This window comes from Equus asinus, chromosome 19, assembly GCF_041296235.1.
Source record: "Equus asinus isolate D_3611 breed Donkey chromosome 19, EquAss-T2T_v2, whole genome shotgun sequence".
In the NCBI taxonomy this organism is placed as follows: domain Eukaryota; kingdom Metazoa; phylum Chordata; class Mammalia; order Perissodactyla; family Equidae; genus Equus; species Equus asinus.
The window spans coordinates 1968230-1983762 of NC_091808.1; the positions used below are offsets into that span (position 1 = coordinate 1968230).

A 15533-nucleotide genomic window follows, 5' to 3' on the forward strand; every position below is an offset into this window, starting at 1 on the left:
ACCCATCCATCCACCCATCCATCCATCACACCAATATGAACTGAGGCTGTAATTGTTGATGACTCTTTGGTACAGAAGCCACCATAAATCCACAGGTTCTTGGCTGTGAGAGGGGCTATGTGCTCTCAGGAAGCTTCAGTGTGTGTGGTGAATGGCCTTGGGACTTTCATGTTCCTGTGCTGGGCCCATGTGTGTGTGTACCTGGCCTCCTTCCCATCCAGGGCCCCTGCTAAGAGAGCCCCTTTTCCAGCACACACGGAGGGACCAGGTGAATCCGCGACTCATGGGGTCCCTTGCAGCCATTCTTGCCCAGGATAGATACTTAGCCTGAGCATAGCATCTTCACCTGTGGGCAGCATGTCCCACCACTGCACTCCATCCATGCTGCCCATGGCTGCATGCCCCGCACTGCCCCGGACCCTCTCTCCGCCCCTCAAAGTCCACTCCTCAGGCACCCTGAGCCCTGAGGCACGGGAAGGTCAATGCGCTCCCACCATGAGGAATGAGGAGTGGGAGAGTTGGAGGGAGGGGCCGGCGTGGGCCCTTTTGGTGGTAGATGTAGGGGGTCCGGAGCCGGTCTAACACCACCGAGTCCCCCTGTGTTGCTAGGAACAAGAAGGCTCACACCAGCTGGAACATGGGCGCCATCCTGGAGGGGAACCGGAGCGGCTTTGGGAGGCCTGGGCCCAAGGAGCAGCTTTCCATGGATATGATCCTGAAGGCCGAGGAAGGCGACTACGACTGGATTTACGGGATCCTGAGGGAGAGCATTGTCAGTCCCGACGTGGCCGACTCGAGGGGCTACACCGTGCTCGCCGCGGCTGCTGTGAGCACCCCACCCCCGTGCTCGTGTCAGCTGCAAGGTCCCCTCAGCAGCAGGGCTAACCCATGAGGGTCCTGGGCGATGGCACCTTCGAGGGCGCGGGGCCCTCCCCTCCTTCTCTGTAAAGCCGACGTGCCCCCAGCCCCTGAGTGGGACATACAGGGTCAGATGGAAAAGATGGTGGGAGCGCATTGACCTTCCCGTGCCTTGGCACGCGCCTGACCTTGTCCCTTGGCCAAGCCCCGGTGAGAGCCGGTGTCCGCTGTTTCCGAGTTAATGACAGCACCGGGGGCCGCACTCGGAGGAGCCATTTCCCACGCGAGCGTCAGGCGCCCTTCTCGCCCCTGGCTGAGGGCGCCTGCTGTCCTCTGAGGCGGGCCTTCTCCCTCCAGGTCCACTGTCACACTGACGTTGTCAACCTTCTGCTGGACCACGGGGCCGACGTGAACAAGTGCTCAGATGAGGGCCTCACGCCACTCAACATGTGCTTCCTTCTCTACTACCCGGCCCACTCTTTCAAACCCAACATCGCTGAGAGGACAGTGACCAAGCCCCAGGTCAGCCTGTCGGCCCCCGAGGCCTGGCTCAGCGGCCGCACCCCCCTGTCCCCCGTGCACCCTCCACCCAACCACCCACCTGTGTCTCTTCCCGGCCGTCCATCAGCCTCCCCCATCCCTGCACAGACCAGGTTCAGAGATGGGGTGAATTGGCCATAAGGCCAGTGGGCGGGGAGGTGGGAAGTGGAGACAGAGCCCGTGCACTCACTAAGCTGTCCTGCTCATTGCCACGACGCCGAGGGACGTGTGTCCCTTACGAGCCATGCGCACAGCAGCCTGGGGCCCTGAGACCCCTCCTGCGGGCCTCAGGAAAGGGGGCACTGTGGGAGGGATGGGGAAAGGCATCCTCGAGACTCAGGACTGAGGTCCATGTTTGCCTGTTGCGAATAGTGCTGCCTGGACGTCGCTATGCCGGTGTTGGTTTGCACACCTGCTTCTGGTTGTTTTGGGTTCATATGCAGAACTGGAATTGCTGGACATGTGATAGTCATATGTTTAATTTATCAGGGAACCTCCAAGCCGTTCTGCTGTGGCGGCTGCACTATTTCATAGTTCCACTGCCATGCGGAGCAGGCTCGAGGACAAGCCACAGCCCAGGGTGGGCGGCAGTGCGGGGCAAACTTGACGTCCGCGTCTCCCCCTAGGCCAAAGGGGCAGCACCTGCAGGGGGTGTTCTCACCCCTCCGGAAGCACACCCTGGACCCTAAGCGTCAGCTGTGCGAGGCTGGGCCAGGCCCAGGACTGAGTTCTACCAGGAAAGACCTTGGAAGGGCTCAGGGCATTCCCTGATGGTGGTCTGGCGTCTCCTAGGTGGGTGAGGAAATGGTGCCGGGGTAGTGACTTCAACCTGGAAAACGTCCCCTTGGCGGGTACACCTCCCACCTCCTCCCAACCTCTTGAATCCCTTTCTTGAGAAAAGGCTCCTACTAAGCCCATCCTGTGTCCCAGGCAGAGTTCCTGGGATTATCAAGACACTTTGCACTTTGTCTTCCTTTCTCAAGTTCAGGTCCTCAGCCCTTGCTTTTGATTTTTTGAAGTATGACTATGCCACCAGGTCCACAGAATTTTAGGACTGGGTGGGAGCTCAGAGGCTGAGAGCCTGACCTTATGGTGAGCAGGTGCAGCTGGGGAGAGGCCGAGGGCCTGCCCGAGCCCCCGGCAGCCTGGTGGGGTCCTGTGCGCAGGAGGCTGGGAGAGGCTTCCATCCCGGGAGGGCCTGTCTGTGGCTGGACGAGTCCCGAGTCCCGAGGAGCGGGTCACGCCCTGCTCAGCCTGTGGGCCGTTCTCGTTTCCTCTTTCTCGGGCGGGGCGCTGAGCTGCATCTGAAGGGCACCGTGACCCGGGCTGTTCCCAGACGCTCAGTGACAGGGTGGTCAGTGCTGACGAGAATGCTGCCATAGCTCGCAGGTAGAGGGTTTGAAAACCAACACTGCAATTTTTGTTTTGTTTCTTCTTTGGTCCAATTTGTGTGTATACTCTGTTTTTCTGAGTCGGAAGTTGTTGACTTGCACTGATCACTAACTTTCAAGTTCGAAGGGGATCTGATGAACAGAGGTGGCGGTGTTTTGGTCCTCATGCTGTCACCCTTCCTACAGAAGCTTCCGGAGACTGGCTGATTTTATTCCACAGCCTCTCCAAGTCCAGAGGGTGCAGGAATGGAGGGAGAGGGGCTCAGTCGGTGTCTGTGGAGCCAGTGAATGAAGGAGTGGAGCAGGAGGGACTGGGCGAGAAGCCGCCCATCCCAGGATGGGGAGAGCGGAGGCTGAGTGTCTTCGGGGACCCTGTACGAAGAAGACTCCTCATTCGATTGGAGTGGCTTAATTTTTTTCTTTTCTTTTCTTTTTTTCTGGGGAAGATTAGCCCTGAGCTAACTACTGCCAATCCTCCTCTTTTTGCTGAGGAAGACTGGCCCTGAGCTAACATCCATGCCCATCTTCCTCTACTCTTTATGTGGGATGCCTGCCACAGCATGGCTTTTTGCCAAGCGGTACCATGTCTGCATCCGGGATCCGAACCGGCGAACCCTGGGCCACCGAGAAGCAGAACGTACGAACTTAACCGCTGCGCCACCAGGCTGGCTCCTGGAGTAGCTTAATTATTGATGAAGGAATTGGGGCCCCATAAAGCCTTTTAGTTCTATTCCTAAAATCCTTATAAAAATCACTCCTTTATTTTTTTTAAAGAAACTTTTTATTCTGAAAAATATTACACATACACGAAAGAAGAGAGAACAGTACCCTGAACTCCATGGACCCATTACCCAGAGTAAATAGTTGCTGACCTGTGGCTCGTCTGACCTCGTCCACACTCCCTGCCCTGACCCGTGAATTCCTGTCATTTCAGGGTACATTCCATGTCAGATGACTTCAGTCATAAAGACCTCCTTCCGTATGTGTTTCTACTAGCTGAAGACCCATTCTCCTCTCTCTCTCTCTTTTTTTTCTTTTGAGCATAACCACAAACACTATTATCCTACCTAAAAATTAAACAGCAATTTCTTGGTCTCCTCCTATATTCCATCAGCGTCCAGTTTCCCCTAGTTTTCTCATAACTATCTTTTTAGAATGGTCTTGAATCCAGATTCAAACAAGTTCACATACTGCATCGATTAAGGTTTCATGCTTCTTTCGATCTGTACTAGTCTCCTTCCCTCTTTCTTGATGTCTTATTTATTTGTCAGAGCGCCTGGCTGTCTTCCTCTCTGTGGGGATGACACGCTCCTCCGACCCCGCGCTCCCCTGTAGAGAGTGGTCGTAGACGTGAGCGAGCGTCCGAAGCCCTTGGAGCAGGGCTTGGAAAGGCCTGGTCCGCCTGCCCGCTGCTCTTGTAGACCAAGTTGCGTTGGAACACAGCCATGCCATCCTTTTACGGGTTACCTATGGCTGTTTCTGTGTTGCAATGCTGGGGTTTTGTAGTCACACAGAGACCCCTGGGCCCACAGAGCCTTAACTATGTACCATCTGGCCCTTCACAGAAAAAGTTAATCACAGACCCCTGGGCCCCACCCCAGCCATTTCTGCCTCAGAGGTCTGGGGTGGGGCCCTGCATCCTGCATCCTGGGGACACTCATGCTGGTCCAAGGACCACCCTTGGAGAGCAGCGCCATCTAGTGGAAATGTGAGCCACGACGGGAGCCACGTGTGTACTTGAAATGTTTCTAGGAGCCATATGAAAAAGAAAAAGTTAACACAAGTGGAATTAATTTTGATATATTTTATTTAACTAAGTCGGTCCAAAATTTATCATTTCAGTGTGTAACCAGTATAACAATCATTAGGAAGACACTGCGTTCTTTTTCTGGTGTCTTCACGCTTCTGGCACACCCCAGTTCTGGAGGGGCCTCGTTTGGAAAGCTCAGTTGCCACGTGTGGCTGGTGGCTGTTGTGTGGCTGGGGTTCCCATGCGATGGCCCCGAGATGTGTCCTTTCCTCCCTGTGGGTTTTTGGAAAGGCTCACGGGCAGAGGCACATTAACACTGTCCTCCTGGGTGCCTTGAAGGCTGCTCCCATGAGGGGTCCGTGATAAATGGGATTGTCACTCTGATTTCTTCTTTCTTCTAATGATACGTATTTTTGTATTTTCCAAAGGAAGCTCCAAAACTCTCAAAGTCTCCAAGCCATTCCTTCTCATTCTCCGAAGTGGCCGTGGAGTCACTCTCATATGAGGAATCTGTCCCCACCCGCGGCAGCCAGGATCTGAAGGCGCCACCCGTGGTGCCCGGCAGCCATGAGGGCAGCCTCTCTCTGGGCACCCGGCAGTCTTGGGAGGCCACCAACCTGAGGAGCAGCCTGCAGCAGTGGGAGTCCACATCGCCCAGGGGCAGCACCAGCGATGCGGGGAAGAGGCTGGATGACGTGCCAGGGAACCTGGACGCGTGCTCGCTGGGCAGCAATGAGACGGCCTTCGAGTCCAACCTCTGTGTGCACAGCTTCTCCATCGAGCTCTCGCAGGCCATCATGGAGAAGAGCGCCAGGGCCCACAGCATGCTGAAGGCCCCCTCCTTGGGCACCACCAACTCCGACAAAGGGACCATGAGGCAGATGGCACTGTCCATGATTGAGTAGGTGGCTGGGGCCGGGGCGGCGAAGCTGAGGGTCCCGTTTAGGGAATCATGTGCTCAGTGGATCAGCATCACTTCCCCTGGGAGGTTCCACTGGGAGGGACTGTTTCTAGGAATGTGTGTCCCATTGTCTGCGTGCCCCACTCCCCCACAGGCCTGCAGGGAATGCCGTGGTGGGAGTCGTTCTCTGCCTTATCTCCATGGGAATCCCAGGGTGGGGGCTGACTTCTGTGTGCCTCAGTGCTGGGGGCTGGGCTTGGCAGAGTCCAGGAAATGTGCCCAGATTGGTGCAGGGGCAGCGGGCACCATGCGGATGCTCACACACCCTACGCCTCCCCCCACTGGCCTCCATATGCACTTTCACACACACACAAACACACACACACACCCACTCCCCCCCCACACACCCCAACTCATGGACACATATCCCCACACACACACACACACACTCACCCCCCGACTCATGGACACATATCCCCACACACACACACACTTACCCCCCAACTCATGGACACATATCCCCACACACACACACACACACACACTCACCCCCCCACTCATGGACACATATCCCCCCACACACACACACACACTCACCCCCCACTCATGGACACATATCCCCCCACACACACACACACACTCACCCCCCACTCATGGACACATATCCCCCCCCACACACACACACACTCACCCCCCACTCATGGACACATATCCCCCCCCCACACACACACACACTCACCCCCCACTCATGGACACATATCCCCCCCCACTCATGGACGCATATCCCCCCCCCCACACACACACACTCACCCCCCACTCATGGACACATATCCCCCCCACACACACACACACACTCACCCCCCCACTCATGGACACATATCCCCACACACACACACACACACACTCACCCCCCACTCATGGACACATATCCCCACACACACACACACACACACTCACCCCCCACTCATGGACACATATCCCCACACACACACACACACACACTCACCCCCCACTCATGGACACATATCCCCACACACACACACACACACACTCACCCCCCACTCATGGACACATATCCCCACACACATACACACACACTCACCCCCCCACTCATGGACACATATCCCCCCACACACACACACACACTCACCCCCCACTCATGGACACATATCCCCACACACACACACACACACTCACCCCCCCACTCATGGACACATATCCCCACACACACACACACACACTCACCCCCCCACTCATGGACACATATCCCCACACACACACACACACACTCACCCCCCACTCATGGACACATATCCCCACACACACACACACACACTTACCCCCCCACTCATGGACACATATCCCCACACACACACACACACACACACTCACCCCCCACTCATGGACACATATCCCCACACACACACACACACACTCACCCCCCACTCATGGACACATATCCCCACACACACACACACATACACTCACCCCCCCACTCATGGACACATATCCCCACACACACACACACACACTCACCCCCCCACTCATGGACACATATCCCCACACACACACACACACACTCACCCCCCACTCATGGACACATATCCCCCCCCCCCCACACACACTCACCCCCCCACTCATGGACACATATCCCCACACACACACACACACACACTCACCCCCCCACTCATGGACACATATCCCCCCCCCACACACACACACACACTCACCCCCCACTCATGGACACATATCCCCCCCCCCACACACACACACACACTCACCCCCCCACTCATGGACACATATCCCCACACACACACACACACTCACCCCCCACTCATGGACACATATCCCCCCACACACACACACACACACTCACCCCCCCACTCATGGACACATGTCCCCACACACACACACACACACACTCACCCCCCCACTCATGGACACATATCCCCACACACACACACACACACACTCACCCCCCCACTCATGGACACATATCCCCCCCCCCACACACACACACTCACCCCCCCACTCATGGACACATATCCCCCCCCCACACACACACACACACTCACCCCCCCACTCATGGACACATATCCCCCCCCCACACACACACACACTCACCCCCCCACTCATGGACACATATCCCCCCCCCCCACACACACTCACCCCCCCACTCATGGACACATATCCCCCCACACACACACACACACACTCACCCCCCCACTCATGGACACATATCCCCCCCCCACACACACACACACACTCACCCCCCACTCATGGACACATATCCCCACACACACACACACACACACACTCACCCCCCCACTCATGGACACATATCCCCCCACACACACACACACACTCACCCCCCCACTCATGGACACATATCCCCACACACACACACACACACTCACCCCCCCACTCATGGACACATATCCCCACACACACACACACACTCACCCCCCACTCATGGACACATATCCCCACACACACACACACACACTCACCCCCCCACTCATGGACACATATCCCCCCCCCACACACACACACTCACCCCCCACTCATGGACACATATCCCCCCCCCCACACACACACACACTCACCCCCCACTCATGGACACATATCCCCCCCCCACACACACACACACTCACCCCCCCACTCATGGACACATATCCCCACACACACACACACACACACTCACCCCCCACTCATGGACACATATCCCCACACACACACACACACGCTTACTCTCTCCACACATTCACCCCCACACACTTACCCACGGACACACACTTACCCACACACACACTCGCCCACACCCCGACACACCCCTGCCCTCACCTCCCAGACCAACGTCTAGACCAGAGGTATACCCCTGCGTGTCCCAGCCCCTTTCATCAAGTCCGCGAGGTAGACATAATTCTCCTAGTCATCCTAAGATGTATCTGCCATGTCCCTGTGTGACATCGCGCTGTGTTCCACTCACGCCCACACACGCACGCGTGCACGGGAGAAGGCCAGGTTCACCTGAGAATGCGACTGATGGAACAACAGGAATCAATGTGTCAAGTCTCGACTCCTGAGGCCATGCCCTGTTAGAATGTTCCGTGGGATGAGATGGGAGGACACTGGAAGCTCGTCTGCCCCAAACCACAGGAGAGTGGTCCTCTCGAGGAAGGCACTTTTCCCACGGCTGGAGCCACAAACGGGATTCTCCATCCTTCCCCTGGGACACCACTTTTACCCAAAAGAACCACAGCCGGCACACTATGGCTCTTCATTCTTCTGAGTGGCTGTTCGCTTTAAGGAAAATGTGACAGGGTGTGTTGTCAGTGGTGACATTTCAGCCTTCGGTGAAAATGAGAATTTTGGAGCACATGCACCCACCACGTACTATCTGCTGACACGGTGCTATGCTGGCCGTGGGATCAGGGGGATGAGCCAGGCCCTCCACCTGCCCACTCTGTCTGCCATTCTCAATGCCGGGCAGCCCCTCCCTTACCTTCCCCCGGCCCAGTGGGGCTGGCCGTCCCTGCCCACTCACCCGAGCCTCTCTAGGCCCAGGTCTTGGCACAGCTTCCCCACTGGTGCCAGTTCCACACTCCTCGTAAGAGATGTGCATGCTAGTGTGTGTTGTGTTTGTGTGCCAGTGTGTGCACTGGTGTGTGTATGCCGGTGTGGGTGTGTGCATGTGTGTGTGGTGTGCGTATGTATGTGGTGTGTATTTGTGTATTTGTGTGTATGGGTGCGTGCTGTGTATATGTGTGGTGGCTATGAGTGAGTGGTGTGTGTGTATATATGTGTGTGTGTTGTGTCATATGTGTGTTGTATGCATGTGTGGTGTGTATATGTGTGTGGTGTGTATTTGTGTGTGTATGGGTGCGTGTGGTGTATATGTGTGGTGTGTATTTGTGTATTTGTGTGTATGGGTGCATGCTGTGTATATGTGTGGTGTGTATTTGTGTGTGTATGGGTGCATGCTGTGTATATGTGTGGTGTGTATTTGTGTATTTGTGTGTATGGGTGCGTGCTGTGTATATGTGTGGTGTGTATTTGTGTGTATGGGTGCATGCTGTGTATATGTGTGGTGTGTATTTGTGTATTTGTGTGTGTATGGGTGCATGCGGTGTATGTGTGTGGTGGCTATGAGTGAGTGGTGTGTGTGTATATATGTGTGTGTGTTGTGTCATATGTGTGTTGTATGCATGTGTGGTGTGTATATGTGTGTGGTGTGTATTTGTGTGTGTATGGGTGCGTGTGGTGTATATGTGTGGTGTGTATTTGTGTATTTGTGTGTATGGGTGCATGCTGTGTATATGTGTGGTGTGTATTTGTGTGTGTATGGGTGCATGCTGTGTATATGTGTGGTGTGTATTTGTGTATTTGTGTGTGTATGGGTGCATGCTGTGTATATGTGTGGTGTGTATTTGTGTATTTGTGTGTATGGGTGCATGCGGTGTATATGTGTGGTGGCTATGAGTGAGTGGTGTGTGTGTATATATGTGTGTGTGTTGTGTCATATGTGTGTTGTATGCATGTGTGGTGTGTATATGTGTGTGGTGTGTATTTGTGTGTGTATGGGTGCGTGCTGTGTATATGTGTGGTGTGTATTTGTGTGTGTATGGGTGCGTGCTGTGTATATGTGTGGTGTGTATTTGTGTATTTGTGTGTGTATGGGTGCGTGCTGTGTATATGTGTGGTGTGTATTTGTGTATTTGTGTGTGTATGGGTGCGTGCGGTGTATATGTGTGGTGTGTATTTGTGTGTATGGGTGCATGCTGTGTATATGTGTGGTGTGTATTTGTGTATTTGTGTGTATGGGTGCATGCGGTGTATGTGTGTGGTGGCTATGAGTGAGTGGTGTGTGTGTATATATGTGTGTGTGTTGTGTCATATGTGTGTTGTATGCATGTGTGGTGTGTATATGTGTGTGGTGTGTATTTGTGTGTGTATGGGTGCGTGCTGTGTATATGTGTGGTGTGTATTTGTGTATTTGTGTGTGTATGGGTGCGTGCTGTGTATATGTGTGGTGTGTATTTGTGTATTTGTGTGTGTATGGGTGCATGCTGTGTATATGTGTGGTGTGTATTTGTGTATTTGTGTGTGTATGGGTGCGTGCGGTGTATGTGTGTGGTGTGTATTTGTGTATTTGTGTGTATGGGTGCGTGCTGTGTATATGTGTGGTGTGTATTTGTGTGTATGGGTGCATGCTGTGTATATGTGTGGTGTGTATTTGTGTATTTGTGTGTATGGGTGCATGCGGTGTATGTGTGTGGTGGCTATGAGTGAGTGGTGTGTGTGTATATATGTGTGTGTGTTGTGTCATATGTGTGTTGTATGCATGTGTGGTGTGTATATGTGTGTGGTGTGTATTTGTGTGTGTATGGGTGCGTGCTGTGTATATGTGTGGTGTGTATTTGTGTGTGTATGGGTGCATGCTGTGTATATGTGTGGTGTGTATTTGTGTGTGTATGGGTGCGTGCTGTGTATATGTGTGGTGTGTATTTGTGTATTTGTGTGTGTATGGGTGCGTGCTGTGTATATGTGTGGTGTGTATTTGTGTATTTGTGTGTGTATGGGTGCATGCTGTGTATATGTGTGGTGTGTATTTGTGTATTTGTGTGTGTATGGGTGCGTGCGGTGTATGTGTGTGGTGTGTATTTGTGTGTGTATGGGTGCATGCTGTGTATATGTGTGGTGTGTATTTGTGTATTTGTGTGTATGGGTGCATGCTGTGTATATGTGTGGTGTGTATTTGTGTGTGTATGGGTGCATGCGGTGTATGTGTGTGGTGGCTATGAGTGAGTGGTGTGTGTGTATATATGTGTGTGTGTTGTGTCATATGTGTGTTGTATGCATGTGTGGTGTGTATATGTGTGTGGTGTGTATTTGTGTGTGTATGGGTGCATGTGGTGTATATGTGTGGTGTGTATTTGTGTATTTGTGTGTATGGGTGCATGCTGTGTATATGTGTGGTGTGTATTTGTGTGTGTATGGGTGCATGCTGTGTATATGTGTGGTGTGTATTTGTGTATTTGTGTGTGTATGGGTGCGTGCGGTGTATGTGTGTGGTGTGTATTTGTGTGTGTATGGGTGCATGCTGTGTATATGTGTGGTGTGTATTTGTGTATTTGTGTGTATGGGTGCATGCGGTGTATATGTGTGGTGGCTATGAGTGAGTGGTGTGTGTGTATATATGTGTGTGTGTTGTGTCATATGTGTGTTGTATGCATGTGTGGTGTGTATATGTGTGTGGTGTGTATTTGTGTGTGTATGGGTGCGTGTGGTGTATATGTGTGGTGTGTATTTGTGTATTTGTGTGTATGGGTGCATGCGGTGTATGTGTGTGGTGGCTATGAGTGAGTGGTGTGTGTGTATATATGTGTGTGTGTTGTGTCATATGTGTGTTGTATGCATGTGTGGTGTGTATATGTGTGTGGTGTGTATTTGTGTGTATGTGTGCGTGCTGTGTATGTGTGTGGTGGCTATGAGTGAGTGGTGTGTGTGTATATATGTGTGTGTGTTGTGTCATATGTGTGTTGTATGCATGTGTGGTGTGTATATGTGTGTGGTGTGTATTTGTGTGTGTATGGGTGCATGTGGTGTATATGTGTGGTGTGTATTTGTGTATTTGTGTGTGTATGGGTGCGTGCTGTGTATATGTGTGGTGTGTATTTGTGTATTTGTGTGTGTATGGGTGCATGCTGTGTATATGTGTGGTGTGTATTTGTGTATTTGTGTGTGTATGGGTGCGTGCTGTGTATATGTGTGGTGTGTATTTGTGTATTTGTGTGTGTATGGGTGCATGCTGTGTATATGTGTGGTGTGTATTTGTGTATTTGTGTGTGTATGGGTGCGTGCGGTGTATGTGTGTGGTGTGTATTTGTGTATTTGTGTGTATGGGTGCGTGCTGTGTATATGTGTGGTGTGTATTTGTGTGTATGGGTGCATGCTGTGTATATGTGTGGTGTGTATTTGTGTGTATGGGTGCATGCGGTGTATATGTGTGGTGTGTATTTGTGTATTTGTGTGTATGGGTGCATGCGGTGTATGTGTGTGGTGGCTATGAGTGAGTGGTGTGTGTGTATATATGTGTGTGTGTTGTGTCATATGTGTGTTGTATGCATGTGTGGTGTGTATATGTGTGTGGTGTGTATTTGTGTGTGTATGGGTGCGTGCTGTGTATATGTGTGGTGTGTATTTGTGTATTTGTGTGTGTATGGGTGCGTGCGGTGTATATGTGTGGTGTGTATTTGTGTGTGTATGGGTGCGTGCTGTGTATATGTGTGGTGTGTATTTGTGTATTTGTGTGTGTATGGGTGCGTGCGGTGTATATGTGTGGTGTGTATTTGTGTGTGTATGGGTGCATGTGGTGTATATGTGTGGTGTGTATTTGTGTATTTGTGTGTGTATGGGTGCGTGCTGTGTATATGTGTGGTGTGTATTTGTGTATTTGTGTGTGTATGGGTGCGTGCTGTGTATATGTGTGGTGTGTATTTGTGTGTGTATGGGTGCGTGCTGTGTATATGTGTGGTGTGTATTTGTGTATTTGTGTGTGTATGGGTGCGTGCTGTGTATATGTGTGGTGTGTATTTGTGTATTTGTGTGTGTATGGGTGCATGCTGTGTATATGTGTGGTGTGTATTTGTGTATTTGTGTGTGTATGGGTGCGTGCGGTGTATGTGTGTGGTGTGTATTTGTGTGTGTATGGGTGCATGCTGTGTATATGTGTGGTGTGTATTTGTGTATTTGTGTGTATGGGTGCATGCGGTGTATATGTGTGGTGGCTATGAGTGAGTGGTGTGTGTGTATATATGTGTGTGTGTTGTGTCATATGTGTGTTGTATGCATGTGTGGTGTGTATATGTGTGTGGTGTGTATTTGTGTGTGTATGGGTGCGTGCTGTGTATATGTGTGGTGTGTATTTGTGTGTGTATGGGTGCGTGCTGTGTATATGTGTGGTGTGTATTTGTGTATTTGTGTGTGTATGGGTGCGTGCTGTGTATATGTGTGGTGTGTATTTGTGTATTTGTGTGTGTATGGGTGCGTGCGGTGTATGTGTGTGGTGTGTATTTGTGTATTTGTGTGTATGGGTGCGTGCTGTGTATATGTGTGGTGTGTATTTGTGTGTATGGGTGCATGCTGTGTATATGTGTGGTGTGTATTTGTGTATTTGTGTGTATGGGTGCATGCGGTGTATGTGTGTGGTGGCTATGAGTGAGTGGTGTGTGTGTATATATGTGTGTGTGTTGTGTCATATGTGTGTTGTATGCATGTGTGGTGTGTATATGTGTGTGGTGTGTATTTGTGTGTGTATGTGTGCGTGCTGTGTATATGTGTGGTGTGTATTTGTGTGTGTATGTGTGCGTGCTGTGTATGTGTGTGGTGGCTATGAGTGAGTGGTGTGTGTGTATATATGTGTGTGTGTTGTGTCATATGTGTGTTGTATGCATGTGTGGTGTGTATATGTGTGTGGTGTGTATTTGTGTGTGTATGGGTGCATGTGGTGTATATGTGTGGTGTGTATTTGTGTATTTGTGTGTGTATGGGTGCGTGCTGTGTATATGTGTGGTGTGTATTTGTGTGTATGGGTGCGTGCTGTGTATATGTGTGGTGTGTATTTGTGTGTATGGGTGCATGCTGTGTATATGTGTGGTGTGTATTTGTGTGTGTGTGGGTGCGTGCTGTGTATATGTGTGGTGTGTATTTGTGTATTTGTGTGTATGGGTGCATGCTGTGTATATGTGTGGTGTGTATTTGTGTATTTGTGTGTGTATGGGTGCATGCTGTGTATATGTGTGGTGTGTATTTGTGTATTTGTGTGTATGGGTGCATGCGGTGTATATGTGTGGTGTGTATTTGTGTATTTGTGTGTATGGGTGCGTGTGGTGTATATGTGTGGTGGCTATGAGTGAGTGGTGTGTGTGTATATATGTGTGTGTGTTGTGTCATATGTGTGTTGTATGCATGTGTGGTGTGTATATGTGTGTGGTGTGTATTTGTGTGTGTATGGGTGCGTGCTGTGTATATGTGTGGTGTGTATTTGTGTATTTGTGTGTGTATGGGTGCGTGCTGTGTATATGTGTGGTGTGTATTTGTGTATTTGTGTGTGTATGGGTGCGTGCGGTGTATGTGTGTGGTGTGTATTTGTGTATTTGTGTGTATGGGTGCATGCGGTGTATATGTGTGGTGGCTATGAGTGAGTGGTGTGTGTGTATATATGTGTGTGTGTTGTGTCATATGTGTGTTGTATGCATGTGTGGTGTGTATATGTGTGTGGTGTGTATTTGTGTGTGTATGGGTGCGTGCTGTGTATATGTGTGGTGTGTATTTGTGTGTGTATGGGTGCATGCTGTGTATATGTGTGGTGTGTATTTGTGTGTGTATGGGTGCATGTGGTGTATATGTGTGGTGTGTATTTGTGTATTTGTGTGTGTATGGGTGCGTGCTGTGTATATGTGTGGTGTGTATTTGTGTATTTGTGTGTGTATGGGTGCGTGCTGTGTATATGTGTGGTGTGTATTTGTGTATTTGTGTGTGTATGGGTGCGTGCGGTGTATGTGTGTGGTGTGTATTTGTGTGTGTATGGGTGCATGTGGTGTATATGTGTGGTGTGTATTTGTGTATTTGTGTGTGTATGGGTGCGTGCTGTGTATATGTGTGGTGTGTATTTGTGTATTTGTGTGTGTATGGGTGCGTGCTGTGTATATGTGTGGTGTGTATTTGTGTGTGTATGGGTGCGTGCTGTGTATATGTGTGGTGTGTATTTGTGTATTTGTGTGTGTATGGGTGCGTGCTGTGTATATGTGTGGTGTGTATTTGTGTATTTGTGTGTATGGGTGCATGCTGTGTATATGTGTGGTGTGTATTTGTGTGTGTATGGGTGCATGCGGTGTATGTGTGTGGTGTGTATTTGTGTATTTGTGTGTATGGGTGCATGCGGTGTATGTGTGTGGTGGCTATGAGTGAGTGGTGTGTGTGTATATATGTGTGTGTGTTGTGTCATATGTGTGTTGTATGCATGTGTGGTGTGTATATGTGTGTGGTGTGTATTTGTGTGTGTATGTGTGCATGCTGTGTATATGTGTGG

General features: G+C 51.1%; 1 protein-coding gene across 6 annotated transcripts in view; it reads left to right on the forward strand.

Annotated features, from left to right (window-relative positions):
- ANKMY1 (ankyrin repeat and MYND domain containing 1) overlaps window positions 1-15533 on the forward strand; it is a 70334-nt gene that overhangs the window by 11371 nt on the left and 43430 nt on the right. For all 6 annotated transcript variants that reach the window (XM_044751282.2, XM_014842853.3, XM_070489235.1 and 3 more), the window contains 3 exons: window positions 610-826; window positions 1216-1380; window positions 4968-5440. In XM_044751282.2, coding sequence (XP_044607217.2) covers window positions 610-826; window positions 1216-1380; window positions 4968-5440 — 855 coding nt within the window. The remainder of the gene's footprint in view (window positions 1-609; window positions 827-1215; window positions 1381-4967; window positions 5441-15533) is intronic.